General features: G+C 45.5%; 1 protein-coding gene across 2 annotated transcripts in view; it reads right to left on the bottom strand.

The window, feature by feature from the left end:
* The window catches only part of VPS13D (vacuolar protein sorting 13 homolog D), a 115973-nt gene that overhangs the window by 50169 nt on the left and 38559 nt on the right, over positions 1–27245 (bottom strand). For both annotated transcript variants that reach the window (XM_063317491.1, XM_063317490.1), the window contains 22 exons: positions 24134–24399; positions 23613–23746; positions 23200–23355; positions 22124–22340; positions 20473–20547; positions 19670–19876; positions 18384–18473; positions 18026–18166; positions 16118–16240; positions 15046–15120; positions 13659–13764; positions 11586–11738; positions 11002–11137; positions 9738–9785; positions 8903–9053; positions 8173–8383; positions 6879–7126; positions 5483–5674; positions 4576–4702; positions 3022–3164; positions 1428–1558; positions 955–1130 (listed from right to left, as the gene is read on the bottom strand). In XM_063317491.1, coding sequence (XP_063173561.1) covers positions 955–1130; positions 1428–1558; positions 3022–3164; positions 4576–4702; positions 5483–5674; positions 6879–7126; positions 8173–8383; positions 8903–9053; positions 9738–9785; positions 11002–11137; positions 11586–11738; positions 13659–13764; positions 15046–15120; positions 16118–16240; positions 18026–18166; positions 18384–18473; positions 19670–19876; positions 20473–20547; positions 22124–22340; positions 23200–23355; positions 23613–23746; positions 24134–24399 — 3306 coding nt within the window. The remainder of the gene's footprint in view (positions 1–954; positions 1131–1427; positions 1559–3021; positions 3165–4575; positions 4703–5482; positions 5675–6878; positions 7127–8172; positions 8384–8902; positions 9054–9737; positions 9786–11001; positions 11138–11585; positions 11739–13658; positions 13765–15045; positions 15121–16117; positions 16241–18025; positions 18167–18383; positions 18474–19669; positions 19877–20472; positions 20548–22123; positions 22341–23199; positions 23356–23612; positions 23747–24133; positions 24400–27245) is intronic.

The raw sequence follows: 27245 nt of genomic DNA, 5'->3' as shown, positions 1-27245 counted from the left end.
CTCAAATAACTCAAGGCGGCGAACATACCTCATACTCCTTCCTCCTCCTACTTACCCCACAACAACCACCCTGTGAGGTGGGTTGGGCTGAGAGAGAGGGACTGCCCAAGGTCACCCAGCCGGCTTTCATGCCTAAGGCAGGACTAGAACTCACAGCCGCCTGGTTTCTAGCCCGTCGCCTTAACCACTAGACTAAACTGGCCTTCTTGCCTAGTAACTGCAATTCTTTGGGTAGGTGAAAGGAATATACAGTAAATCTTAAGCCTATGCTTAAAATCCACATCTTTAAATTCCACACCCTTAAATTCCACTAAAATGCTACAAAGAAACATAGGCATCAATTCATTTACTCCCTAAAAAAAATAGACTTAAAAATGCAGTGATAATTGGCACCATCTCGCAGAAGCCCTAGTTTCAGCCACTTCAGTAAAGATTAGCATCTGTCAACTTGACCAGAACCTAAATGAAAAAAATTCCTAAGAGACCATCCACTAAGGATAGTTTGCAGAAAAGGAGGTCCAATATTGTTCTTTATCTGGAATTGTGTCACACAAATAATCTTCAACCTTAGTGCAAAGCACCGTTGCTTTTATCCATGTAAATAAGAGGCACTCGGACAACATGTGGAAGGTGAGGGCAGCACACTTAAATAACAACACAAAAGGACTCAAAATAGACAAAATTTTTCAGGTATTTGGATATAACTTCCCAGTGAAAAAAATTGTGTGGGCAGAAATACGAAGATATCTAGATAACGCTCTTCTGCTCTTTCAGGGACCGCCTATGCCTCCTTCAACATGGCCACCTCCAGATGTGTACAGAATACAACTCCCCAAATTCCCAGTTTGACTGCAGGCTGGGGACCCTCAACCCCTCTGGAAAGGCCACGCTAAGGAAACCTTGTCAATTCGGTCACACGTTTGGTTTATGCCACAAAATCTCCTCATTTTCTACCTCATATTGACGTGGAAGGAATTGTTGTTGTTGACTTCAAAGCCTCCAGACCAAATGCAGCTGGGGACATCCATCAGCCGGACACACAACAACTGGTCATAATCGTTGCGCGGCCAGTGGAAGACCACGCTTGAGCCCGGGAGGGTGGAGATGTAGCCATCCGGACGGGAAGTGCCCTAATGCCAAGGGGAGGAAGCAACACACCGTTCAACTGGCACTATTTACCAGGAATTGTTCTGCCGTATGACAGGGAGAGCGCGGCGTATCTTGGCAACCACGTAAGCCAATAAGGGTTCCCTACAGGGTGTGTATTATGGCAGCTGCAATAGTCTCGCGGGACCGGTGCAGTCTTGGATATTTAGGCCCTGGACACTTGGACCACAGGAAATATGGCTCCTTACCATGCCACAAGGAAAGTGGTCCAGTCCCGCTGGGGGCAAACCCCACAGGCCAGGAGTGGGAGGCTGCTTTACCTGTCCTCTGGCAAATGCCCTCTGGGCAAAGGCGAGCGTGTGCGTGGATTTATTGTCCAGCAGGTAGCGAGGGGCGAACGTCACCATGCACGTGTCAGTGTAGCGGCCTCGGCCCTTCTTGACATCGATACCTGGTGAACACACAGCCAGTTGGAACGGGAGCCCCAGGAGCCTGGCCGCCTCGTAGTAAGGAAGGCACCTAACGTTCATCCCTTCGTTCATTCATTCGTTGCCACCCGTTCCCAAAGGCTCTGAGCAGCTAACAATAAAAAACACAAAAACAACCTAAAAAAAATCATAACCCCACCCCAAAGAATAATAAAAAATCCCAACAACATTGTTAAGGGACAAAGGAAAACAAAGTCACGAGTCTGCCGATGTTTACACTGGGTGCAGAGGGAGAAATGGCTTCACAAGAATGCCAAAATTAAAGACGAATGGCCAACGCTCCCAAAAATATCTTCCTTCCCCACGCACCCCTCTCTTCCAACGCTGGCAAATGCATCCGCAATCCGCCAAGAACGGAGCCTCCCTTGGCCTGGGCGAAACCTACTTGCAAAGATGCATTTTCTTTTGTATTCTCTGCTCTCATCCTTACTGTGATGTATTTGATTTTATATTGCTTTATATCATTTTGAGGCCTCCCAACTCCCAGAGCAGCTGCAAGGCGGGAGGCCGTTCCGGAGGGAGCTGCTGCAAGAGAGAAGACGCACTTCCCAGGGCCCACTGGAGGGCCCTGGAGTGCGCCCGCTCTGCCTGATCTCACTAGTGGGGGAATGGGCGCAAGGGGTGCAGCAGGCGGAGCTGTTGCTACCTGCCACCTGCTCTTTGTTTACTAACTATCAACTGTGACTGGTGTTAGACATTCTTTCAAATGTCCAAAATTTAGATTTAAATAAGTGAACAACCTATTGCACTTTTTCTTTCATTCCAGCACGAGGGCAGAAACATTTGCTTCTGGCTTTAGCTAATGTCAGTTATTCGTCAGATTAGAATCCAGATAAACTGTGGTTTGTTTGTTTGTTTGTTTAACTTGATTTGGTGCTGCCCGACTCACATATGTGCCAAGCTAGTCAAAAACAATATGATGAGAAACGACGTACAACAAACACCAAACTATAAAAGGAGAGAAAAAGGTGAGAGCACAAATACAACAAACACCCCAAAATATCTCACCAACTTCCAGCATTCAGTGGAGGGGGCTTCAGCCTCCCTAGCCCAAGGTCTGGGAGAAATTTTAACAATGGCTTAGAGAAGCCAAGCCATTTCAAACAATGGTGTCACAAGGTAGTTTACCTTCCCCCAAACCGTAGTTTCAGACACAGATGAAAGGCAGACCACTGTTAACTGAAAATGGACATGCTATTTCTGACCTCTCTCGCTCTGAAGGACAAGGCGAGCATCAGCACGCAGAACATTCACCCACCACGTGCTTCATCTTCCATCTCAAACGAGCTACTCTTCGTTTGATTCCGTTACAGAATTCAGTTGCTTTAAGCAGCTTTAGAAGCTAATCTTCAGCTAAACCACCAATTATCATAGATAGACAAGCATATTATCCCTGACGTTTTCAATCGTTACATAAAATGCCTACCGATATTATAGATAAGGCCCGGTCGGTTTCCTTGCTGGATCACTTTAAGGGCTCTGACGCCGCTTCCTCCGTCCAAGGAGAACCCCTGGCACCAGCCGGGCACCCCCTCAGGGTGGATGCCTCTCCCAACACGCATTGTACATCTGCGGCAAAGAACAGGGTGTGCCGAGCGGTCAGCTCCTGGACGGGTTGTGACGTGGCCTGCAAGCTGGCAGCAAGCACACCAGTTCTCCAGTCTGGTGGCTAGGTGTTCTGAGTCTCATTCAGAGCTTTGTGATCTGGTGGGGGATTCATTCTTTTGCGACGGAAGCTCAAACAGGGACAAAGAACTAGCGAGCAGTGCCTGGAGGCACTGAAACGTCCAGCCGCTTTCACACATTACTGCAGTTAACGAGTTGCGTTTGGAACTGCTGCATTTCTGGACATTCCTCAGCATTAAGCCCACAAGGGACCATTCAGGCTAACTGTGATATCTGCTGAATACCCGGCATAACCCTAGATGAGGAACCCCCATGGTTAAATACCATATTCTCCCTTCCCAGGTAGGTCACTGAACAGCAACCAGGTAAATGGTTGATCAGCGATATAATATATCCCTTAATATCATCCTCAGGATTAGGGATTCTCTATATATTAACTAATCAAGCCAGATGGTATCACCCTGCTGACCCTGGATGAACCCAAGAGCTAAGCAGAGTTGGAGCTGATTAATACTTGGATGGGAGACTGCCAACGGCCATACACTAATCATCTTAATCACAATCCTAGTAATAATATTGTACGCCACCCGACCCCCAGTAAAATTAATAAAAGGTAAAAGATAAACAACCAAATAACCCTGCTGCTGTTTAGAGGAGTCAGGAAGACCAGGGTCTTCACCCAGGCCTTTGGCGAAGGAGAGTGAGGCCCCTCCCTTCATCGTGTTTGTCGTCTTTTATCTTTAGGTTTTATTGACTTTACTGGAATTTCTTTGATTGTTGTGAGCCACCCAGAATAGCTGAGTTGGGCGGCACAGATACAGGTAGTCTTTGTCTTACGACCATTTGTTTAGTGACCGAAGTTACAACGGCGCTGAAAACAATGACTTACAACTGGTTCTCACGCTTACGACTGTTGCAGCGTCCCTGTGGTCATATGATCAAAATTCAGGCACTTGGCGACCAGCATGTATTTACAATGGTCGCAGCATCCCAGGGTGATGTGATCGCCGTTTGTGACCTTCCCAGCCATCTTCCAACAAGCCAACTCAATGGGGGAAGCCAAATTCACTTAACGACCATGGTGATATGCTTAATGAACGCAGCAAAAAAGGTCGTTAAATTGGGTGTGACAACCACCTCACTTAGCAACAGAAGTTCTGGTCTCAATTGTGGTCATAAGTCGAGGACTACCTGTACAGGTTTTAATGATGATGCCGATGAAGATGACAGGAGGTGAACAAACGTTGTATCCATGTTCTCAGCAGGAGTCAAGTTCAAGTTGCCCCTTGCTGTGTTAATCTGGCTAAAACGGGTAGCGCATCTTAAGGGGATGACCTGCCCCACAGAAGCTTACAGATTTGGCTGCTCTTTGTCAGCGTAGCAGAACAGAAGAGGACTCAGGCTCCGGGCGAGCTCGTGTTCTTCAAACTGGCCAGCTGCATCTGTCTTTGCATTATCTTGCCTGAAAATCAACGGCAACCCTTGGGATACAAGCAGGAGAAAAGGTGGTTTTTAAATCTCTACTTGCACTAGAGGCAGCTGACTGGATCCCTTGCCACTGCCTGCTCCAGAGCAACACAACGTTCAAACTGTTTCCATGTTAGTTTCCTGCAGTGCAAGCAACAAAGTCATGGAGCTCTTTCAGACACCTCAAGTCTCAATATTTTTTGTGAAAACCATTTTTCTTGTTCTGGCCTAATCAAGAGAAGTGTAATGCAACTGGCATGTCCACATTTCCCCAACCAGCATCTCTTGAGTTTCACAAAACAAGAAATTGAAGCCTTCTCTGAAGCAAATGGGACTTACTCTGAAAAAAAAGCCTGCGGGATTACGGTGCCACGGCATCTTTAGGGTGACTGTCATTCAAACTGTTTTGGTTATTAGGGTTTTTTTCTCTTTTTTTTATAAAAGGCAAAGGCAGTGCTATAAATCAGGAGGCCCAGAGGATCAAAATGGTTAGACTCGCTGGATGCTTCTATTTCAGACTGCCTTGCAGGAATTATCTGAACAGCTCTCTGCATTCTTTAATTACACATTCAAGGTCAGCAGTCCAATCACTCAGATGCTGAGGCCAAATGTCACAACATCCCAGCACACCGGGCAGTTGCACACAAACTTGGCTCAAGTGTTTACAAGAGTGGCCAAACCATTCTCAGCATCCTCTGCCGGACTTAAGTTATTTGCTGCTTACACAGAGCTCACGTGAAGCAATTCTCATTTCCATGGAAGCAACATGCGCCTGGACGTTTGCCTGGACACACCTGTTTTGTTGACCAGCCAGTACGGTGCTGAAATAAGTATCTTCAAGGATCCCTTGGCTCGGCACACAATACGGATCGTGAGGTTCAAGAGACGTCTGTTGCTGTCATACAGGCGCATCCGCACAACGTAATTTTGCGTTCCGGGAGGTATCAGAAGCTCCTTGCAGTGTGTGAAGTTTTCTAGGGAGATGCCTGAAATGGAGGAGGAAGGAAATTAACGCTCTTTTGGATTTCTAGGGAGGTGCATTTTGGGGAGAGGTCGGGAGAGGCACACAGACAACACAGGGTTTTATGTATGGATTTGCCATCTTGGCACTACTTTTTCCCTGCAGCAGATCACGATCCTCTGCTCACTGGGAATAAAACACACCTTATCACATCACCATTAACAGAATACAGCACTAACAGCGCCAGTTTATCAGGATCCACTTTCAAAAGGGAAAACAGAAAACACTCGATTGCATTTCAAAGTACTACCTCCACCTATTTGCTCTGATGAACATCAGTGCCTCTAAATCAACCAATCTACAACCTTCAATATATATTTCTGTCCAGGATGCAAAGCAGCCTTGATGGTATCATCCCCTTCTCTCCTCCCATGATTTTTTTCATCTTCCTTTACAAGAAACAGTTTAGGTTTCACAGCTCTGATGACCATCGCTTTGTTTCATTTTCCTTTTTTAACTGACAAGGTAAACAACTCAGTGGAGTATTTTAATTAGTCCTGGGCGGATACGTTCTCCTGCAACTTCCCCACCCATTCTCACTGAATTGGATGAAAGAGAATTTGCGCTGGGATTCTTTCAAGAGAGATATTCTTGTGGGTGAAGAATGGTATCTTTGCACTTGTTAAGGAAATAGCAGCCAAAAATGTGGAGAATGTTCTGTTTTTCCCTGCACGCTCATCTCTCCAACTCTCTGCAGCCTCCCTAGTTTCCCATGCAACCCCACCGTTTTTTTTTCAATAATGCAGTGTGAAAGGGGAGTTCTGACTCTGCAAAATAACTGGACAACTACTGATCTTCTCCTGGACAAATTCAGAGAAACCCAGGTTCTCTGTCCACAAATTGGGTGGAAAAATTTAGGAGTTCCTTTGTGTCCAACAGGAGATTGAAATGGATGCTTTTCTTCTCCTTAGATACTTGTATGTGTTTGCGTTTGTGCGTGTGCGTGTGCGTGTGTGTGCGCGTACAAGATTTCCACAGCATTGAGGTATACACCCCTTGCCTACAAACCCGTCAGCACACAACTTTGTGTTTGCTAACCGACTTAATTCACCCCTGAAAGCAAAATTAGATTTTGGGGGACCACAGATGTTTCTGCTAACTAGACAATCAGTTTCCAGCCAGACAGTACCAGCAACCCAAACTAGTTGGAAGGTGCATTTTAGTCTTACCAAGCTCAACGTTCTGTGAAGTATCGGCTGTGTGTAGGACAGCTTCTTTTCTAGGTTTGAGGGTCCCGTTAATCGGCATGCCCTTAACATAAAACTCAAGTTCACAGGGGAGCAAGTTACACAGCACTACAGTTGGCAAGAGATAAATGGTGTGTCCCGGCTGCCTATAAATCTGCTTGGCGCTGTCAGAAAAGATGCTGGAAGGCATATAATCAGGATAATTTTCTTTCTTTATAGCCACACAAAACCTATGGAGAAAGACAACGGCAGTTGAATAAAGAGCAAAAAATCCCTGCGTGTGTCTTGTATCTTTCGATGCTCTTATTGAGAGGCTGTGAACATCCCATGCACATTTTTTACTTCTGACGTTTGCTGACAGCCATTTCGATCCTTGCGATGTTTCTCTCACCAGTTTGATTCCACTCTCAAAACTAAGCAGGCAACAAGGAAGCCTTGCCCCACCTCTGAAGCAACTGGTGATACAGAACTTCCACACCAATAGCAACACAGGCTGTTATGACAAATCACCAGCCCAAAATATTGCCTGTCATTAATAAAGGGGTAGCTCTTAGATAGTCATCCACAGGATGGCCAACCTGGTTGCATTCACCTGAACAAAAGCCCCTTTCCCTGGTGCCTCTGCTGACCATCTCTGAGCACTGATGCTTGGGGCAGCCAGAGGCGGCTGGGTTCTGGGCATGGAGCAAACATGGCAATGTCCACCTTCTTGTGGACGGTACCCACAGCTCAGGATTCTTTGCCTCAGGAAGCCAAGCATATACCCTCTCTGGTGCCGGATCTATTTTGTAAGCTGACCTTCCTAGTTAGGAAGCCAATTGTCTCTGATGCAGTATCAATTATCCTTGAATATGCTATCCACCTACATTGACTAGATTATTTTTCTTTCTTTGGGCCCATTTTTTCTTTTAAATGACTTCATGGTGGTTTTAATATTTGTCAAATACCTTGAGTGGCGCATAAACACTAGTAGATATGCTATCCTTTTAGATACTATAAAACTTAATAAGGAAGATGACCTGGGAGTCATACACTGTCCCAAAAGAGGTAATCCTCAGGGACATTTTAGCTTCTCACTGAGCCAAAACCTGAGCCCGACTCCTTTGTGGATCTTGTGGGAGACCTCCCATGTCACTCATTCTTTTCCCTTCTGCTGGCAATAATACATCTTGGGGCTCAAAGCCAAAGACCCCCTCCCTCAGTCAGCGGCCTTGGGTAGAACGCCGTCTTTTCATCGGCGCACCCCTGGCAGGAAGCAAAGGGAACAGCAGGTCACCTGAAGAATCGGCTGTCTTCCAGCTCCATGGAGTGACACTCTCGCTTGCTGCTGCTGACCTCCAAGGTCTTCTGAACATTCGTCCAGTGGATGGGAGACTTGCAAAAAAAGACGCCTGTGCCCTTGGGCCGGGCCTGCAGTCTCCAGGATGTGAGGTGCAGGGGGATTGCAAAGGAATCCCCTGGCATCACTGAAGGGAGTACGACAGGCTCTGCAAACAAGGGGAAAGCGCGCAATTATTTTTAAAGCAGGAAATTGTTCTAAACTATTTCTCTTCTAAAATCATGGCTCCAAAAACTATTTATTTATTTTTTTTCTGTAGGTCTGGGAAGGACGTAGCTTCCCATGATGTGGAAGTTAACTCTCACTTTAATCACACGGAAGCACCCTAAGAACAAAGCAAAACTTTGAAACTACTGTGGTTTTATTCTCTGACTTTTATTCTGGCCAAATAAGGCCAAAGATCAGTATATGCAGATCATTAAAAAAACAGGCAACTCATGGAAGAAATCAACAGGGAATAGCAAGAATATTTACTGCTTGCCCATAAGCCTTGGTGCGAAATGTGTGTTCTAGGGGTATCCACTTAAAATAAGGATGAATAAGGGTCACTGTGTTTTCTGATGGCCACCTGAGCTTGGCAGAAGTTGCCCCCCCACCCCCCATTCCATGCAAGAGGAAGAGGCCTTTGACGGTTGTTTCGTGGGTCCTGAGACCCTGAGCCACCTACTGTCGGGCGCCGAAGGGCTGTCCAGCCTCAGCTCCATAGGCATTTCAAGTTTGTTCTTCACAATCAAAGCTGAACGTACAGTGATCACCTTCCGAGCACTTCCCTCCATGGTAACAGCAAATACCACTCGAACTGGAGGCAATGAAGAAAACTGTAAAAACATTTTTTTCAAAGGAAAATCAGAATGGAACAAATTTACAGACACAGTGGACAATGCACACAAATTCTACAACAACTTGCACAGATATTTATGTACCAATTATTTTCCTTAATAAAATGCACAATTTGTTAAACAAGCAAACGTTGGGGCCTAACCAGGAGACGGTTTTCATTCTGTCACCACCAAGAATTAATGTTGTGTTATGCCTGCTCATTTTATAAAGCTTGCCCCCCAAAAGGCTGACTGAAATGTGTTTGGAATCTGGATTTTTTTAAAACAGTTCCACCACTGATTTTTTTCTTGCTTTATAGATGAGTCCATTTCCTCTATCCTATACCTTTTCTCCAGTGCTTCTGACCATTTACAAACTACCTGGAAGCTCGGAGACTTTTTTTAACTCAACCACCAGTTTTGAAATCCGTATCACCCTCAAAACCCGCCAGCAAAACCAAACCACATAAAACTTGGCAATGAGTTTCCAACAGCACAGTTCTACAATTGGTGATATGGTTCATATGCCATATTCGGCTATTGCTATTTTGTCTTCGGTTTAACAAACTCTGGCTTGTTAAAGGTTTTGTGATTTAAACAAACCATGAGTTAGGGTGAAATGTGAATACAATCACCCGCAGCTAACAAGGAACTGAGGGATGGGGGAGATGGATTTCAACTTACATAAACCTGTGGATGTATGATGTTTGTTCTACTAATCGGGCTGCCAACCTATGTAAAGAAACAACAGAAAAGTTACACACAAACACACATTATGACCACTTGGGAACTTGCCAGTTCCCTGTCACAGAGCAGTCTTTTTCTGAAGAAAAAAAAACAAAACAGGTGCAAACAGTTATTCAGGATGTGCATTATTTAGCCAAATCGAAGATCAAACTGACTACTTCAAGAATCTGCACAGATTTGCATGAAAGCACGGAATTCGCTCCAAAGTTTCATCTCGTGCTCCCTGAAACTCTGTCTATAAATAAGAGGGGTGTGTGTGTGTGTGTGTGTGTGCGCGCGTGCATGCGCTTTAATATGCAACAACTTTGGTGCAAGAGTTCCTGGGTTAAAGGATCCAAAGTATCTTGCCATTCCAATCACGAAGCTCAATTAACGATACCCATCACTGTTTCATTGCTGTAGGAAAACAGCATCTGTGTTATGTATGTACAGTACTCACAAACTTTAATAACATTCATTAAAAAGGTTTTGTCCAAGTATCTTTTTTTCAACAACGTCATTGTGCTTAAGGAATTAACAAAACTGAGTGTATAAATACACTCAATAAGCAGCATCATTGAAACAGCATTAACTTCAAAGATGGTGGTGGTAATAGTAAGAAAAAAGGGTCTGCAAAATTGAGTTATAAATAGAACGAAACTGTTGACCTTGTTACCCTCCATCTGAAAAAAAAATCCCCCCAGTCTTTCAAACGTTGGCAGGCAACACAAATGAGCGAAACAACAGGGCAAATCAGGTATCAATTTTTTCCTTCTGGTGTTGTACAGATAATTTTATCAGCCAGTCCCCCAAATCCACAGTTCTTGGTATCTTGAGAGACTCCAAATGCTGGGGATACAGCCCAGAAGAATATATGCAATTGATCCCCACAGTCACTTTCCAGCTTCTGAGTTTTACCTCCAAAGGCAAAACGATCGTAACCGACCCTTATTAAAGGTTCTTGGAGGCATCCAAACTACACTGAGCAATTTTTTGTTATTTTAACCTCATTTTAAGATCGCAGGAAACCAAGTTTACTTCTCAGTCAATATCGAAGGTGATAACGGAGCCAAGGCTCCATTATTCTTAGCTGAGACAGAGGAGTAAAGGGGTTGTGGTTTTTTTGGCCATATTGCTCTTTTTTAAACTAAATCTATTCTGGGTTTGGAAAAGACTGAAACTGTTTTCTTCACAAGAATAAAGTAATCAGCGTTGAACTTACAGTGGAGGAAGAGCTGCTCTTGTCTGGAGCGGCATACCGGAAAAATATCCCTACTTTGTCAACTGACACGGGACTGACTTCCTCCCAGCCATTCACTCTCACTTGCAGCTGGTGAATTCTGAGGTCATGGGTATGCCTGGGGGTTTAAAAATAAGCCAATTCATAGCCAGACCATGGAATCGTATTTACAGGAGAGACAGCCCCAAATTTACATCCCAAATGAGGAAAAAAGATCTCCTCTGCATTACTACATCAAATAAAATGTGCAATATGTAATAAGAGTACAAAAGGTGTAATAGGAGGTGGAATGTTTAATAGGAGTGCAAGATCAGCACGTATAAACATATGTAAGCTATGGACCAACCGAGACTATTGCCACCCCTGCTTAGGGGATTATGCGTTATAGACAGGCACACAGGCACGGTGTCCAAGATGGTGAGAATCCAAGAGTGCAGATAATAAGTACCCAGTTCCTCCTTCAGTGTTATTCTAGCACTGGCAATCTAACAGGCGCAGACTGAGCTGTGCACCTCTAAAAGAGGCCATGGGGGTCCAACTGCAGTCTGCGAAGCCGTGTTCTTCACCTGTGCCTCAGCTTCCCCTTGGCTTCGAAGGCAAATGGGACCTCTTCGCCAGTGAGGACTTCCCGCCACTCGCTGACTTTATGGGCTCCATCCAGAAACGTCCCGTTTTCTTCCGGGATGGCCGCAGGGCTTCCGCTGTGCAAGAGTGCTGCGCTAGAAACCAAGAATCAAGATCATGTAGTCTTGCACAGGCCTTCCTCTGGCTCCTTAAACATCCAGTCTAAAGTTACACAATTCCCTTAAACTCAAATTAAACAAGCTACACAATGGCTGAAGTGTATCGTAGGACCATATGGCTGGTTTATCACCGTATACGGTTCGGCATATTCCGTCAGCCCAACCACTGGGGCTTATTTCAAAGACAAAGAGTTACAACAAAGTAGGACTTAGCACAGGGGAGGCTCTGGGTAGCCAAGGGCTGCCTTTAACACTGGGGGGGAGGGAAGAGGGCTAAAAAGTACAAAGGTGGGTGGGGCCACATCACCCATGCAAGGAGAACTGGGTCTTCAGGGCGAATTTTTTTGTCATGTTCTCCACTGTGATATGCTGTAGCAAGAAGACTCGAGGGACCACTGTGCCCCAGGGCAAAATGTGAATGTGGCTGAAAAACCCAAACACGGCCTTAGTAAAGGCTATGCCTCTTGAGCAAGAAAAAATGATTAAAATGGCCACACTTCCTTGATTGTTCCGGTCCATGTCCAGTGTAAGAATATACATCCCTCCCATCCCAGGTCAGCTGCTCATCCTCCAGAGTAGGGGCATAAGGAATATTATTCCAATAAAGCACATAAGCATCAAACCAAAACATCCATTTGCTGGATTTCAGCTGGGACCAACATTTTCATAAGAGGGATCTATGCCTACAAAGTTCATTATAGCCCTGGGTAGCCTCAGGAAGCAGGCAGAGAGATAAAGCTGATGTGTTTCGTCTCGGAGCATCACATTCCACAGGACACAGTCCACTGTGTACAGATCTGATCACTGCATCTTTAGAACGATATTAATGAGTTAGAAAGGTGCAAAAATGCAGCACAGATTCAGCACAGAAGGAAGTGTCCCCCCCCCCCCCCGCTTAGAGTTAAACTGTGGAATTTGCTGCCGGCAACGGAGGGGATGGCAGCCAACTGGAATAGTTTGAAAAGGAGGCTGGACAGGCTTAAGGAGGATCAGGCTGTCAATGGCCACTCGTACTGATGGCTGTTTAGCAGCTGAAGAATTATGGGCCGTGGGCTTTAACTACTGGTTGCTGGAAGCAAGGACGCAAAGGGACATTACTCTCCAAGCCAGCCTTGTGAGTTCCCCAAGTGGATCCCCCAGCCTCCAAGAGCAGAATGCTGGCCTAGATGGGCCAATCCAGTCTCAGGGCAATTCTTATGGCTAAAAAGGGGATCAAATGTTCCTGGAGATGAAAAAAATTACGCAATAAAAAGACATGTGGAAGTGTCACCTCTTTCGTATTTCCCACTTGCTTTTTTTTTAATTCACTCATTATACATTATCTTTCTTCTGAAAGTCAGTGGCTTATAATTTAAAGTGATTCAAACCACACCCTCCTCTGATCCAAAAAATAAATGTCAGTATGTCAATATGCCCCACCCCCCAATCATTCAAAAGCTGGGCTAAGTGAAGCGTTTTTCCAGATTTTATAAAGGCTGAAAGAATGGGAAGCAAATGCAGCTCTGGTAGAAATTCATTCCATGACCCGTAAAGACTGTGGGATGTAAACACTGCCCACCTAAGCAGAGCTTCTCTTGCAGATCTTAAGCCCAGAGCGCATCGCAGAAGGTCCTAAGCTGTTTCACCTTTAGGGACTAAGCACTCAGAGCAGATCACGCAGGTGCTTCCTCTACCTCTGATTGTCCGGATGCTCTGGGATGCCAGAAGCAGCCATCTGGATTAAGTAACACTATGCACTATATAAAGCAGCCAGCTAGCCTGCGCGCAGAAGGGAAAGGCTTGCTGACAAAGCCAGCCAAGTAGTTTCAAGAAAACATTGTGTGCATTTGGAAAACCAGCCCAAGAAAGCTCTGTCCCGGCCAAAGGACCCCTGGCAGCCCCTCCCCCCTTTCTTACCGAGTTGGGGTGGTTGTCAGTGTGGCAAACCACAGGGTGCAACCGGTGTGATTCCGCAGAGCAAAGGGCACAAAGGGCTGCCTGCGCTTGGGCGCCTTCATTTCGGCTGTGAACAAAGAGGAAGGGGGAGTGAGGAAGGGAGGGGATGACCCTGGGCTAGCCTTCAAGGTTAAACCTCTCCTGCTTGGAGCAGATACTCCTCCATAACAGGGAGTGTCCTTCGCTTGGTGGAAGGAAGCAGACATCTTCCAAAGTCTCAGCTGCTCGGGCCAGCACCACGCCCCGCCTGGGAATCTCACCCAGACGATCAAAAGGCACGCAACTGCCCGATCCACTTTATTTCTAGAGCATCGTTTACACGGGTTGCTTTTCTTCAGAGATGTTGGCTGAGGCAGATTGCGCCGTGGCTGATGATGGACCAGCCAGACAGCCTGCTCGATCAACGGCAAGAGGCACTACCTGTCAGCACACAGCCGGACCCACAGAGGAGCAGGCAATTCTCCCAAGCAGCACAACCTGCAAAGGAGCCGGACTCAGACAGCCCTTTGTCCTCCTTGAATTTTAAATGCCAAGGTCTGATATAGCAGCTACAGCAATTTCCTGACCAGCCCAACTCACTGCACATCTTCCTTTTCCAAGACTTTGACCTTCAGTCAAACTGGGATATGGTACTCCAATGGGGGGAGTGGGGGAAAGGGGGGATTGGTATTAAAAAGAGAGGGAAGGGAAGGGAAGCATAAAATACAAACCAAAAACAGGGCATGCTGAAAGCTAGGTGCTATGTCCGGACCAAGCTTTCTGAAAAAGTTAATAGCCAATCTGATCAACAAATGTTTTAAAAATCTGGTGAATTTTACCTAGAAAACACTGAAACCAAATGACTTTTCAGGTTAGTATTTTTGCTTTTCTTTTAAAATTGAGTGCTCAGTATTTAGGGCTACTAGGGAATTGTGAATAGCTGTTTCCTCCTAATTTGAGCAAGGCAAGTTAGGCTACGCTTATTCCCCCAGAGACTGGGGGGGGGGGTGGACGGCCTGCGCCTCCACTGGACTGCACTGCTCAGCACCCTGGCTAGCGCAGTCAGTGCTCAGGAGCGCTGGGGGTCATCGTGCAGCATCAGCAGGAGGGATTGCAGCTTGCCCACCCACTCTCAACCAACTCCTTTGCCTGGTTCTCCAACGCCAAGGCCAGATCTGGTTCATAACTGATCGTGGCCTTAGCCCTGATGTTCCTGAGACCTTTAGAGTCCCCTGGCAGAGACACAGTGGAGCCCCCCGCTAGAGTCTGAAGGGATTCTGAAGGCCATTTTTAGTATCTGTATAAAAAGGCCCCAAAGCAAGCTGCCGCAGAAAAGCAGGAAAGCATCTTAACTCTGCAAATACAGTACCTCTAGCATACATCTGGTGCTCTAGGTTAGTCAGACTGGCTGTACTTCTAGTTCTAAGGTAGACAAGAGGAAGGCCTGGCAGACAGGAAAGACAATATTAGCGAGAAAAGGGGAGAAAATGCAGGTAAACAGGCAAGATTGTTATTGTCAAAGTGGATAAGAAACCACAAGCCCAGAGGTCATCGTGCAGCCAGCAAGGGAGGGGGAAAAAGGTTCCTTTTCACAGCCCTTGCCATGCCTTCTGGGAGCACTTGGACTACAATTCCCAGACTTGAAAGGTGATCCTGAGTGGGACTTGTAGTCCTACTGATCTAGATAGGGAACCCTGATATAGAGAGAATAACAAAACTCAGCGCAAGGAAAAAGTAACTGACTTCAGTCCAAGCGAAGGGACTGCACCATCTGGTCTGCATGCATCAATAACTCTTCCTAGTTAATACCCAGGAGAAAGGAGAATGAAAGCATTTCAACTGGGAAATATTTCCCAAGAATGGGAAGCATTTAGCTTAAAAAAGTGGGGAACACGTGACCCTTTGGGGGTAAATGAATAGCAGATCCTGGCAATTCTGGTCAGCATAAGAAACGATAAGAGATTCTCATCACTGAGCAGATCGAAAGGGCCACCAGTTCGTCCCCGAGTCCTGCTTAGGCGACCTCAGCATTGATTCATCGCTCTACCTTGCTCAAGGAACCTGAGAAGAATTTGAAGCTGAATGGCAGCATGCCTGCGGAGAAGCTGAGCTGCAACATCCAACAGCAAAGCTCAAAGGAGGGCTGGGCAGGAGGCCAGGCAGACACAGGGGGCCTAGTCACCAGGGGGCTGGATGAAAACATGGTAACTTCAGAAGTTATATTGCAGATCGATTACTGTAGAAGCAGCAGACGATAAGGAGACAAGCGTCAAGCCAGGTTGCCTCACAGGAACCTATCAGGATGGTATTCAGCACGGGGGGGGAACATCTCTAGGTGAGGTGCCCGAAGCATTCAACCAAATGCTTTGCATGATGGCCAGTGTCGCAACATCCATGCTGGGGGGATCAATGCAACTGCAGCAGACAGGCGAAGTTCATACCTTGTCTGAAGGAGGGGGGATCCACCGAAGAGCCTACCCACTCTTCGGATTCAAGTTCCATCACTTCTTTTTCCTGCTTGCAGTAATCTGCCATCCATGACTGTTTGGTGCTGGCATACTGCTCTAGGGGAAGAAGACAAAAACCCGTCAGGGGACGGAGGGAGGGGTGAGAGTGACAGCCCAAAACTACAACCCAAAAAGGCTTGACCTCTGTAAGAATTTTGGAACAGTGACAGTTGTCCTGCACAGACATTTAGCTAATCCAGTGCAATATTGTTGACTGTGACAGACATCAGCAGTTCCATTGTGTGGGTGGACACATCTCTCAATGGAGATTTAACCATCTCTCCTGCTGCCAGAACAGGGCTGCTCCTGTCTGTGGTTCTTTTCCTTTCCACCCCTGTGGCCAGATGTGGAGTAAAGCATAGGAAGAAAGGGGCGTGGGCATAAATGGCCTTCCCCCCCCTCATCATCATCATCCAAGCATTTTAAAATTATCTATCATCCATCCATCCATCCATCCATCGGAAAAATAAGACATGAAAACAAATGTAAACCTGTCTTGCTAGAAATCACACTGAATATGATATAATTGGAAACTACAGTTAATTAGCCCCAAAGTCTCCAGTCACCGGGGCGGGGGGTGGAAAAACCCCAGGCCTGCCATGCTCTATCTGAACCAAGCTACGCAGCTAGAGATGCCTCTGTCTGCCCCAGAAAGATCAAGCACCCAGCTCAAGATCACACCCAGCACCAGACCTCTTCCTTGCCAGGGGCTGCGTTCCAAAGAGAAGCAGATCAGGCTGGAGAAAAAAATGAGATTTGATTTCCTCAAATATTTACCATGCTTTTCTCCCATTATATATTTAATAATTTTCTCCGCTCATCACATCAAAAATGTATTGTAAACTGCCCAGAGTCCCTTTTGGGAGATGGGTGGTGATAAATTTGATTGACTGATTGACTGATTGATAGATCGATAAATTGTGAATTGAGAACATGGTCTGTGGTCCCAGGCAGCTGCAGGTGACCAAAGGGCTTGGGGCTGTGATCCTCTGTATCATGTAATTTTTAAGACATTGTACAAAGAAAGCTGTGTTATCCCAAAATTGCAAGAAGTCTGGTAGCACCTTTTTTGGCTAACACATTTTATTGAAAGGCATAAACTTTTGTGAGCTGCAGCACATTTCATCAGATGCAGAGAGTGGCTGGAACAAGGGAGGGGAAGAGAGGTTGGTCATACCGATGGTTATGCCACTTTCTGCATCTGATGACGAGAGCCGCCCCCGTGAAAGCAGATGCCTTGTGATACAACGTGCTGGCCAGAAAACGCCACCAGACTCCTTACAATTCTTTAAGCCATGATTTCTTGACTAAGACCCAACTGGCTTTGTTCTCTTATCACCCTAAGCCTAAACTATGGTTGACAAGCCATACTGGCTATATTTGTGTAACACATTTGGTCCCAAACAGTACCCAAAACACAGGTCCAGCCTTTCTAGGGCGGCAGGTTCAGGAATGCCCACTGGGCAAGCCAGAGAGAGATCCTCGCCCAAGCACAGCAACAGATCAGGCCCCTCCAGCAGAGCTGTGCCAGCAGCCCGGGTAACTTCCAGCTGCAGCAGGAGAGGAGGTGTCATGAGTAAGGATGGCGAGCAGGGGGCTCCTTTCCAGACTGTTAAGCGCATGCGTAGCACTGAGGAATTGGTGAGCCTTTCCAAGAGGCACAGATTGGGACCGCCTTAACCTGCGGGGTTTATATGGCTGGGTTTTTCCCACGCTTGTTCAGTTTGTTAGGATTACTGTTATGTATTAGCAATAAAACATTAGAGAACAGTTCCCTGTCTCAGCGTGTTTCCTGGGAGTCAGGACAGGAGGCTTTCTGACGATGCCATGAATCTGACCTACCAATTAACCTGGATGTGATATTGATATCCAGACGATGCTTGGCTTTCGCTTCTAGCTTCAGCCGAGAAGGATGGAGGCGGCTGGCTGGCTGCTGTTGCCAAAATACGGAGCATGGCCAAGGCTCAACGAATGGTTCCCAGCCTTAGAGAAAAGAGACACAGACGCACTGATGGTGCTGCAGTTAAAACGTGGGGGCCACGTGCCACGGGAAGGACCAGACGTTATTGAAGAATCTGGTTTTACATGGAGGCAGGGAGACAGAGAGAGGCTCCACCAGACGATCGTGATAAGGGAACGGCACGTCTGGGCTGAGAAAGGGCCTCTCTCTAAGTACGGCGTGCTGGTAGCAGACGCTTACCGGAAAGTTCACGATTGTAATAATCGCCGGAGAGCGTGAAATGAGCGTAGCCTTCTGGGTTGCTTCTCAAATGCTGAAGGAAATTCAAACCTGAAGGGAAACATGATTAATCAATGCTAAAACTGACTAACTTCACACCTCTGCAAAAAGAAAACAGAAACAAAAACTACGAATGACTCCAATCAGCAAAGATTTCCCATGACGTTAGTGTCCAAAGATCAAAGTGTCCAGGTTAAAATAATCTTTTCAGCTGTCATAAATATCAGGCTCTTGACATTTGACATGGCTAGGCAAGACTCTTTACTGTACACAGCAAAACCTCAATTTTAAATAACCTCATTTGGTGCTCTTCAGATGCAATGGGCAAAATCTGCATTTTTATATTTTATGTAAATTACACATTTTACATAAAAATTACCTAACATATGTAGATTTCACCTACTATTACGCTCAGTCAACATGGAAGCCATTTTCATACCCACAACGGTTCTGTTCTGTGGCTTAGTTTTGAGCCCTTATTCCCCTGCTTAATGGACATCTTGCCTTGCATTTCTCAGCCTTCCTCAAGGTGGCGCTCTTTCAAAGCATTAGGCTTGTTGGGCAGAGATTCTGGGACCGGAAGATTCCCAAAGACCTCCAAGGCAGGCACTCCCTGCTTTTAAGTAACATCCTCACCATGAACCCCAACTTTACTTGTCACAGTGTCCTTATCCAATTTTCTAAAGTTGATTGTGTCTTATTTTCTGCCATATTAGCCTGTAAAATGCTGACGTGCTAAAACAGAACCAACCGGCACCCTGAGTCTCTCTATACTATACGAATGAGGTCTAGAAGAATTACAAATGGCATTCAAGGTAAAATCAGTGTTATCCTGACAATATCCTTCTAGCAAGCAGCTATGTCAGCCTTCACCAACCCAGGTCCCTCTGGTTCCGAGTCCACATCAACTGAAAATTCTAGGAATTGAAGTCTCAACTGATTTAGAAGATGCCAGGCTGGGAAAGGCTGAACACCAGTCACCACCCCATCAGATATACATAACATGCCCTCAAGTGCTTTTCTGTGACATCACTGAGGGACCATTTTAATTTGGTCTTTACTTCGCTGAATACCTTGACTCAACTGGTGTAAGGCTGTTACCTCTCTGACATGACAGTAAATAACTTTGCTGTTATTAAAACTTCACATGCCATTCAAAGATTCTTCAGTTCCCGGACTAGAATAATGTGATGCCCGTCCCTGTGCAAAACATGAAGGAGGCAAGAAGCAGCAAGGGAAATATTTACGTGAAAAGGTCAGCTCAGCTAAGGGAACATCACAGTCCATGCAGTCATCGATAAAACAAACGCAGATGCTTTCTGCTTTGACTTCCACCCCGGAGATCAGTCGAAGAGCTGTGGAGCTCTGCCCATCCAGACTGCTGGGATCTAATGCTGAGCGTTTCAAAGGTTCTGCATTCTTGAACAACCAACTTGCTGCTTTCTTTAGCTGACCTGACACAGGAAGCAAGTTAGATGTATATAGTGTGTGGCCAGTTTGCTTATTTAACAAACAGTATCCTTCAAAAGCAAGCACAACCAATGCCTATGTTTATATGAAACCAGCTGATCTGTCTCATTTCTTCCACCCTCCATTCAGTGGCAACAGCAACCTGCGAATAAGAGGAGACTGTTTTTTGCTCTGTATATACAACCAGAAAAAGAAGAAAAAAAAATAAGGCCACAAAATTAATCCACTTCTTAGCACTGCTGGGGGCTACCTCTGTTTATACTTTTGTTTTTTTGCAAAGGGAAAAATGCTCACTGTGCTGAGCTTCTCAGTTACAAGAGGCTAGAAGGAAAAGAGTAGTTTGCATGGGGGTGAGAGGACCCAGTGTCAGCCCCCTCCTTTTCAGCTGTGGAACACAGGAAAGGCACAGGAGCCATGGCTCACGAAGCAGGTCTCAGATGCTGCTGGAGAAGAGCAAAGACAGGCTAGGGGGCTGCAGCAATATTGTCTGTTTACAAAAGACAGGCAGTCTGCCTAATATTTTGGTTGCAAATGATTATGTGCTTTTCAAATACTACAAACACCACAAAAGTAATTGTACCTTGACAATCCAGCAAAGCTTTGCGAGAGTCATCCAGGCTGAATCCCAGTTCCTGCAGCCGGGCCAGCTGTACTTCTGGAAGGAAATATTGATCACAGGTCCAAGGATAAGCAGGTGTTGCGTTTACTGCAACTTTGCTTTGAATGTATTTTGTACAGCAAACACAGCCATTTATTTATTTATTGCTCTGCAGTATTTATAACCCATCCCAACCCCAAAGGTGGTGGACGAACTAAAACAGAATATTGTAACGGTCACATCAGAACAAGAACCCCAGGAACCAAATAAAACCTGAGTTGAAATCGGAAGTACGCTGGCAAAGAAGTTTCATCCTGTGTCTGGAATCACAGCACGACGGTGGCTACCGCAGAGGAAGTCAGAACCCTACCGGCTTCAGGAGGGGAGGGAGCGTTCAGCAGGTCCTCTCTCAAGGACCAGACCAGCCGGGCAGATTCATTTTTGACCAGACATGGCCTGGGGCATCCTGGGGCATCCTGGTGCTTACGGCTTTAAACGTAACGACCAGCACTTTGAACTGGGCCTGGAAGCCTACTGGCTACCAGTGAATGACTTTAATTCTTCACTGCTAACTCTGAACTGGCAAGGTTGTCCCTTGCTGCTGTTCTGTGCCAGCTGCAACTTCCCAATTATCTCAAAGGCCGCCCCATGTCAGGGGCCTGGTAGTAGTCCAACTGAGCGGTCATCAAGGCATGGGTTACTAAGATGCACATCTAAATGTAAAGATACATTGTTTTCTTTCTCCCAAATCTAACACCTATGATGTGGTTTGGGGGGAAAATGCTGGTTAATTCTATCAACTCCAGCATCTAAAAAAACATCGAACAATTCCTCTTTCATTCACCTTTTGACCCACCCCCCGTTCTCCTACAACTTAGCCTCCCAGAGGACTTGTTAGCTTCAAGGAATTAATCTTGGATCCCATTCCTACCGATTAAATTAATCAGTTAAATTCACTTTCAGCAGAAAGGAACAGGTATTCTCAAATGTAATGGGGTTATCTAAATAGTTGCATACAAAAATTAATTAAGCACGTTTTAAAATGTACAGGTAGTCCTCGCTTAACAACCATTCATTTAACAGCAGCCCAAAGTTATGACAGCCTTGGAAAAGGTGCTTTATGATCTGTACTCACACTTACAGTCATCACAAACTGTTGCACCCCCCCCCCCCGTCATGTGATCGCAATTCGGGCGTTTGGCAGCCAGCTTGCGTTTTTGACCAGTTGCAGTATCATGCAGTCACGTGATCACGATTTGCAACCATTTTTTGCCAGTTTCTGGCAAAAATGTCCATTGGGAAGCTGGATTTGCTTAATGACCATGGTAATTTGCTTAATGACCATAGTAAAACGGTTGTAAAATCAGGTCTAGTCATGTGGTGACTCACTTAATGACTGCACCACTTCTGAGGGAGATGGGCGGTGATGAAATTTGAAATATAAGTAAGTAAATAAATAAATAAAATACAAATAACAACCAATTTTCTGGTCCCTATTGTGGTTGTAAATGAGGACTACCTGTAATCAGACCACCAACATCAGTTTTTCATATTTATGCTGCCACAGAGTAGTAGCAGAGAGTAGGGTGGGGAGGCAGAGAAGTCAACCTCAATTTAAAAATTACATTCCTACCAAGGACAGGATCCAAAGTCCGCTTGGATGTCTCCGTTCTTTCTGCTGTTGTTCCTGGGATCTCAGTTACATAAGAGGAACCAGAGGAAGCTGACAAGTCTGAGGCAGGGGGCTTTGGCAGCACCCCACTGGTCTGCTTAGAAATGGACTTGGCAATAGCCAGAAAGAGCTGGACATCATTATAGGACAGCCTAATGTCAAGTGCTTGCAACTGGATCTGAAGGAAACGTGGCAACAAGAAAAAAAATCACTTTGAGCATAGAGTGGACAGTGTGGGCTTCTCCCAGCTGCAGATTCTCCTCTGAAAGGTTTCTATGCAAAGGCTTAGGGGGGTGCAAAACAAATTACTCCTGGCATGAGTGCGAAATGAGATATACCACACATGCTGGAAACATCGTGGGCTTGGGACAAGAGCTATTACAAGCTGGAAGCACTTTTTGGGGGGGGTCCCCAAATGTTCAAAACTGCCCATTTCAAACTTGAAACATCAAGTCTGCTTCATTTTCAGGTGGAAACATTTCACACAATGTTTCAAAATAAAACATTTGCACAGCCCTATTATGATGCAGTGGATTTTCTGTATCAACAAGTATGTTGTGATGGAGGATGTTTATCATGGCCTCTCTTCCCAGCAAGAGCATCTTCTGAACTTATGGACTCCCCCTTCCAGAAGGCTTAGCGATGGCATTACTGACTGGAGAATTCTGGAAGATGGTTCAAACATCTGGAGGACACCTTGGCTGAGATCGTTCTGGCTTTTCAAGCAAGCCATGAATGTGGTGCAATGCTTTTATTTCAATTCATTATTCAAAGCATACTTGTTTTTTTTTAAATGTTCAAATGCCTTTTAAAAAACTTATTTAAAATTAAGTAACACACACAGGAGCACTGGAAAAAATGCTGTCCTTGGCTTTAGTTTACCATGCCATGCTATTGCAATTTACAACCCACAGCGGCTTTGCAGAATATGCAGACCTAGCTAACTATGGCTTATCAAACAAACCTGGCTTCACTTGATGTGTTATTCCAGCCATGGAAGTATTAAACACGTGCAAGCACATTTCAGAGAATGTTACCTCCAGAAGAGGAGGGAAATCTCCGCCACTGAAAGCATCCAAGAGTCCTGATCCATTCGGGTATGAAGAATTTCCCACCAGCTCAACCTGAATTAGTGCTGGATCAAGGATGGAGAGCGCTGTTTCCTGCTCGTTGCCCAGCCGGCACGAGAAAACCTAAAGGGGCAGAATTCATTCTGTAGGATCTCGGAGGCTGCCTCACCTGGAGGAGGCCTAGAAGGAGGCAACGCAGAGACCCAAAAGCTTTGCAGAAAACTCTGCCTTTATACTTGCAAGAAATTCAGCTCTGAGATTCGTCTTCAGTGCTGACATGTTTTTTTTTAAAGCCCAATCACCGACTCATGACACTCCTGGTTGTAGCAAAGATGCTGCCCAAAGGAATTCCTGTCCCACCAGCAACGAAACGTTCTTACCTCAATGCCAGACAAGCTGCCTGAGAAAGGGTGATCCACCAGTCTGGGTTTATAGGTAAGAACGGTGGTCCCCTTCAGAATAATTGCATTAGTATCCATGCAGGACATGTCTTCAACCACCACGAATTCGGTATCTGAAGGATAATACAAGATTTTTGCCACTAGCAAATGGGCAACAGAGTCTTTTCCAGCTTTGCACAGAGGCAACACTTTTCAGTTATACAAAAATGTCTTCAGTTATACCACATATTAGTATCAGTGTTGTCTCAGCATATGCTTACGTGGCATAGGGCCTGGACACCCGAGGGACTGCTCCTCTCCCATAGGAACTGCTCGGCCCACTTGATCGAGCGCTTTGGGTTCCTTCAGTTAAACAATGCCATCGCTCGCTCCACATTATAATTTGGCACAGGCTTGGCCTTCAGCATATTGGGTGAACCCACTGAACCCAGTGATTCAGTAAATCACGATTAAGCAAACTGTGCTTCAGCACAATGTTTTTCTGCACAAACCTGTCTTACCTGTCACATTGATCTTGACTTCCAACTGTTTTTCAGTGGAGGTCTGAAGAGAAGAACGCTTTGTAACTATTCCACACTTGACAGCTTTGGGGGTGACAGCTGTTTCACTACCATGGCTACGTTGTTGGGAAGGGGTGAGATGAGATTGCCTTTTCGTGTCACTGGGGGTTTGAAGAAAGTCATGAACAAGCACCAACCAGTCGAAGATCAGAAACACACGAAGGTTGTTCAGAACAACTGTGAAGAAGGAGGAATCCTTAGTAGATCTAACAGAGGGAAGTGAGAAATGAATATGTTTGTTAACCCAAACGGCCTTGCTTCAGACTGGCAATTTTTGCAATAATTTTGGTAATAATCCCCAACAGCTATCAGGAGAACCAGAATCCAACTCCTTTGAAACCAGCTCAGTCCTGCTCCCTGCAGACTCCAGGGAAATATCACTGCTGCATACCTTCTACCTCAAATTTATTTAGCGTATGGAATACAATGCCAGGGAGTCTACAATGTTTTTACACACAGTAGATGTTCTGGCGCCGATAGTTGCTAGTTCCTCAAAAGGAAGTGGGGAAGAAAACACGCAAGACATTTTCAGCTTCTTGCCCACTGGCTGCACTCTAACATCCCCAACAACTTATTCAGTCTAAGATTTCTCTCAAAGCAACTGTGCTTTAAGACAGATATTTGGATGAGTCCTATCAAAGTGATCATAAACTCAGAGGTCATAAATGCCAATTTCAGATACCTTCACTCCAGTCCTCTGTTACTAATGAACAGAATCTCTGTTCTGAGAGCTCAAGATGAGCTACATATATTCAGCTTAGGTACACAGGAAATCCTTCAGCAAAGGATCGTTACCTTGTCGTGGTGCTGGAGCTTGAGCACCTCAATGATGCCATGAGCTAAACCAATGAAGGGTCATGACATAGAGGTCAGACTAAATGCAATCCCTGGGGAAGGTAATGGCAACCCACCCCAGTATTCTTGCCGTGAAAACTAAATGGATCAATACAACCAGAGATATGTCGGTATACCATCGGAAGATGAGACCCCCAGGTCGGAAGATGGTCAAAATGCTACTGGGGAGGAACAGAGGAAGAGCTCAACTAGCCCCAGACGTGATGACGCAGCTGGCTCAAAGCCAAAAGGACGGCTAGCGACCGACGGTGCTGGTGGTGAACGGCGAATCCGAGGTTCTAAGGATCAACACACCATTGGAACCTGGAATGTAAGATCTATGAGCCAGGGCAAATTGGATGTGGTTATTGGTGAGATGTCAAGGTTAAAGATAGACATTTTAGGCGTCAGTGAACTGAAATGGACTGGAATGGGCCACTTCACATCAAATGACCACCAGATCTACTACTGTGGACAAGAGGACCACAGAAGAAATGGAGTAGCCTTCATAATTAATAGTAAAGTGGCTAAAGCAGTGCTTGGATACAATCCAAAAAATGACAGAATGATCTCAACTCGAATTCAGGGCAAGCCATCTAACATCACGGTGATCCAAATATACGCCCCAAGCACAGATGCTGAAGTAGATCAGTTCTATGAGGATCTGCAGCACCTGCTGGACAACACGCCTAAAAGAGACGTTATTTTCATCACAGGCAACTGGAATGCTAAGGTGGGCAGTCAAATGACACCTGGAATTACAGGTAACCATGGCCTGGGAGAACAAGACGAAGCACGACATAGGCTGATAGAATTTTGCCAAGACAATTCACTCTGCATAACAAACACTCTCTTTCAACAGCCTAAGAGACGGCTTTATACGTGGACTTCACCAGATGGACAACACCGAAATCAGATTGACTACATCCTTTGCAGCCAAAGGTGGCGGACATCTATACAGTCGGCAAAAACAAGACCCGGAGCTGACTGTAGTTCAGATCACAAACTTCTTATTGCACAATTTAGGATCAGACTAAAGAGATTAGGGAAGACTCACAGATCAGCTAGATATGAGCTCACTAATATTCCTAAGGAATATGCAGCGGAGTTGAAGAATAGATTTAAGGGACTGGACGTAGTAGATAGGGTCCCGGAAGAACTATGGACAGAAGTTGGCAGCATTGTTCAGGAGGCGGCAACAAAATACATCCCAAAGAAAGAGAAAACCAAGAAGGCAAAGTGGCTGTCTGCTGAGACACTAGAAGTAGTCCAAGAAAGAAGGAAAGCAAAAGGCAACTGTGATAGGGGGAGATATGCCCAATTAAATGCAAAATTCCAGAGGTTAGCCAGAAGAAACAAGGAATTATTTTTAAACAAGCAATGCACGGAAGTGGAAGAAGACAATAGAATAGGAAGGACAAGAGACCTCTTCCAGAAAATTAGAAACACTGGAGGTAAATTCCAGGCAAAAATGGACATGATCAAAAACAAAGACGGCAAGGACCTGACAGAAGATCAAGAAAAGGTGGCAAGAATACACGGAAGACCTGTATAGGAAGGATAACAATATCGGGGATAGTTTGACGGCGTGGTCAGTGAGCTAGAGCCAGACATCCTGAAGAGTGAGGTTGAATGGGCCTTAAGAAGCATTGCTAATAACAAGGCAGCAGGAGACGACGGCATCCCAGCTCTGTTCAAAATCTTGCAAGATGATGCTGTCAAGGTAATGCATGCTATATGCCAGCAAATTTGGAAAACACAAGAATGGCCATCAGATTGGAAAAATCAACTTATATTCCCATACCAAAAAAGGGAAACACTAAAGAATGTTCAAACTATCGAACAGTGGCACTCATATCACATGCCAGTAAGGTAATGCTCAAGATCCTGCAAGGTAGACTTCAGCAATTCATGGAGTGAGAATTGCCAGATGTACAAGCTGGGTTTAGAAAAGGCAGAGGAACTAGGGACCAAATTGCCAATATCCGCTGGATAATGGAAAAAGCCAGGGAGTTTCAGAAGAACATCCATTTCTGTTTTATTGACTATTCTAAAGCCTTTGACTGTGTGGACCATAACAAATTGTGGCAAGTTCTTAGCGGTATGGGGATACCAAGTCATCTTGTCTGCCTCCTGAAAAATCTGTATAACAACCAAGCAGCAACAGTAAGAACAGACCACGGAACAACGGACTGGTTTAAGATTGGGAAAGGAGTAC

The sequence above is a fragment of the Candoia aspera genome, chromosome 18 (genome assembly GCF_035149785.1).
Source record: "Candoia aspera isolate rCanAsp1 chromosome 18, rCanAsp1.hap2, whole genome shotgun sequence".
Classification (NCBI taxonomy): Eukaryota; Metazoa; Chordata; class Lepidosauria; order Squamata; family Boidae; genus Candoia; species Candoia aspera.
The sequence above is the reverse complement of the archived record's forward strand: the minus strand, read 5'-3'. Positions and strand labels throughout refer to the sequence as shown.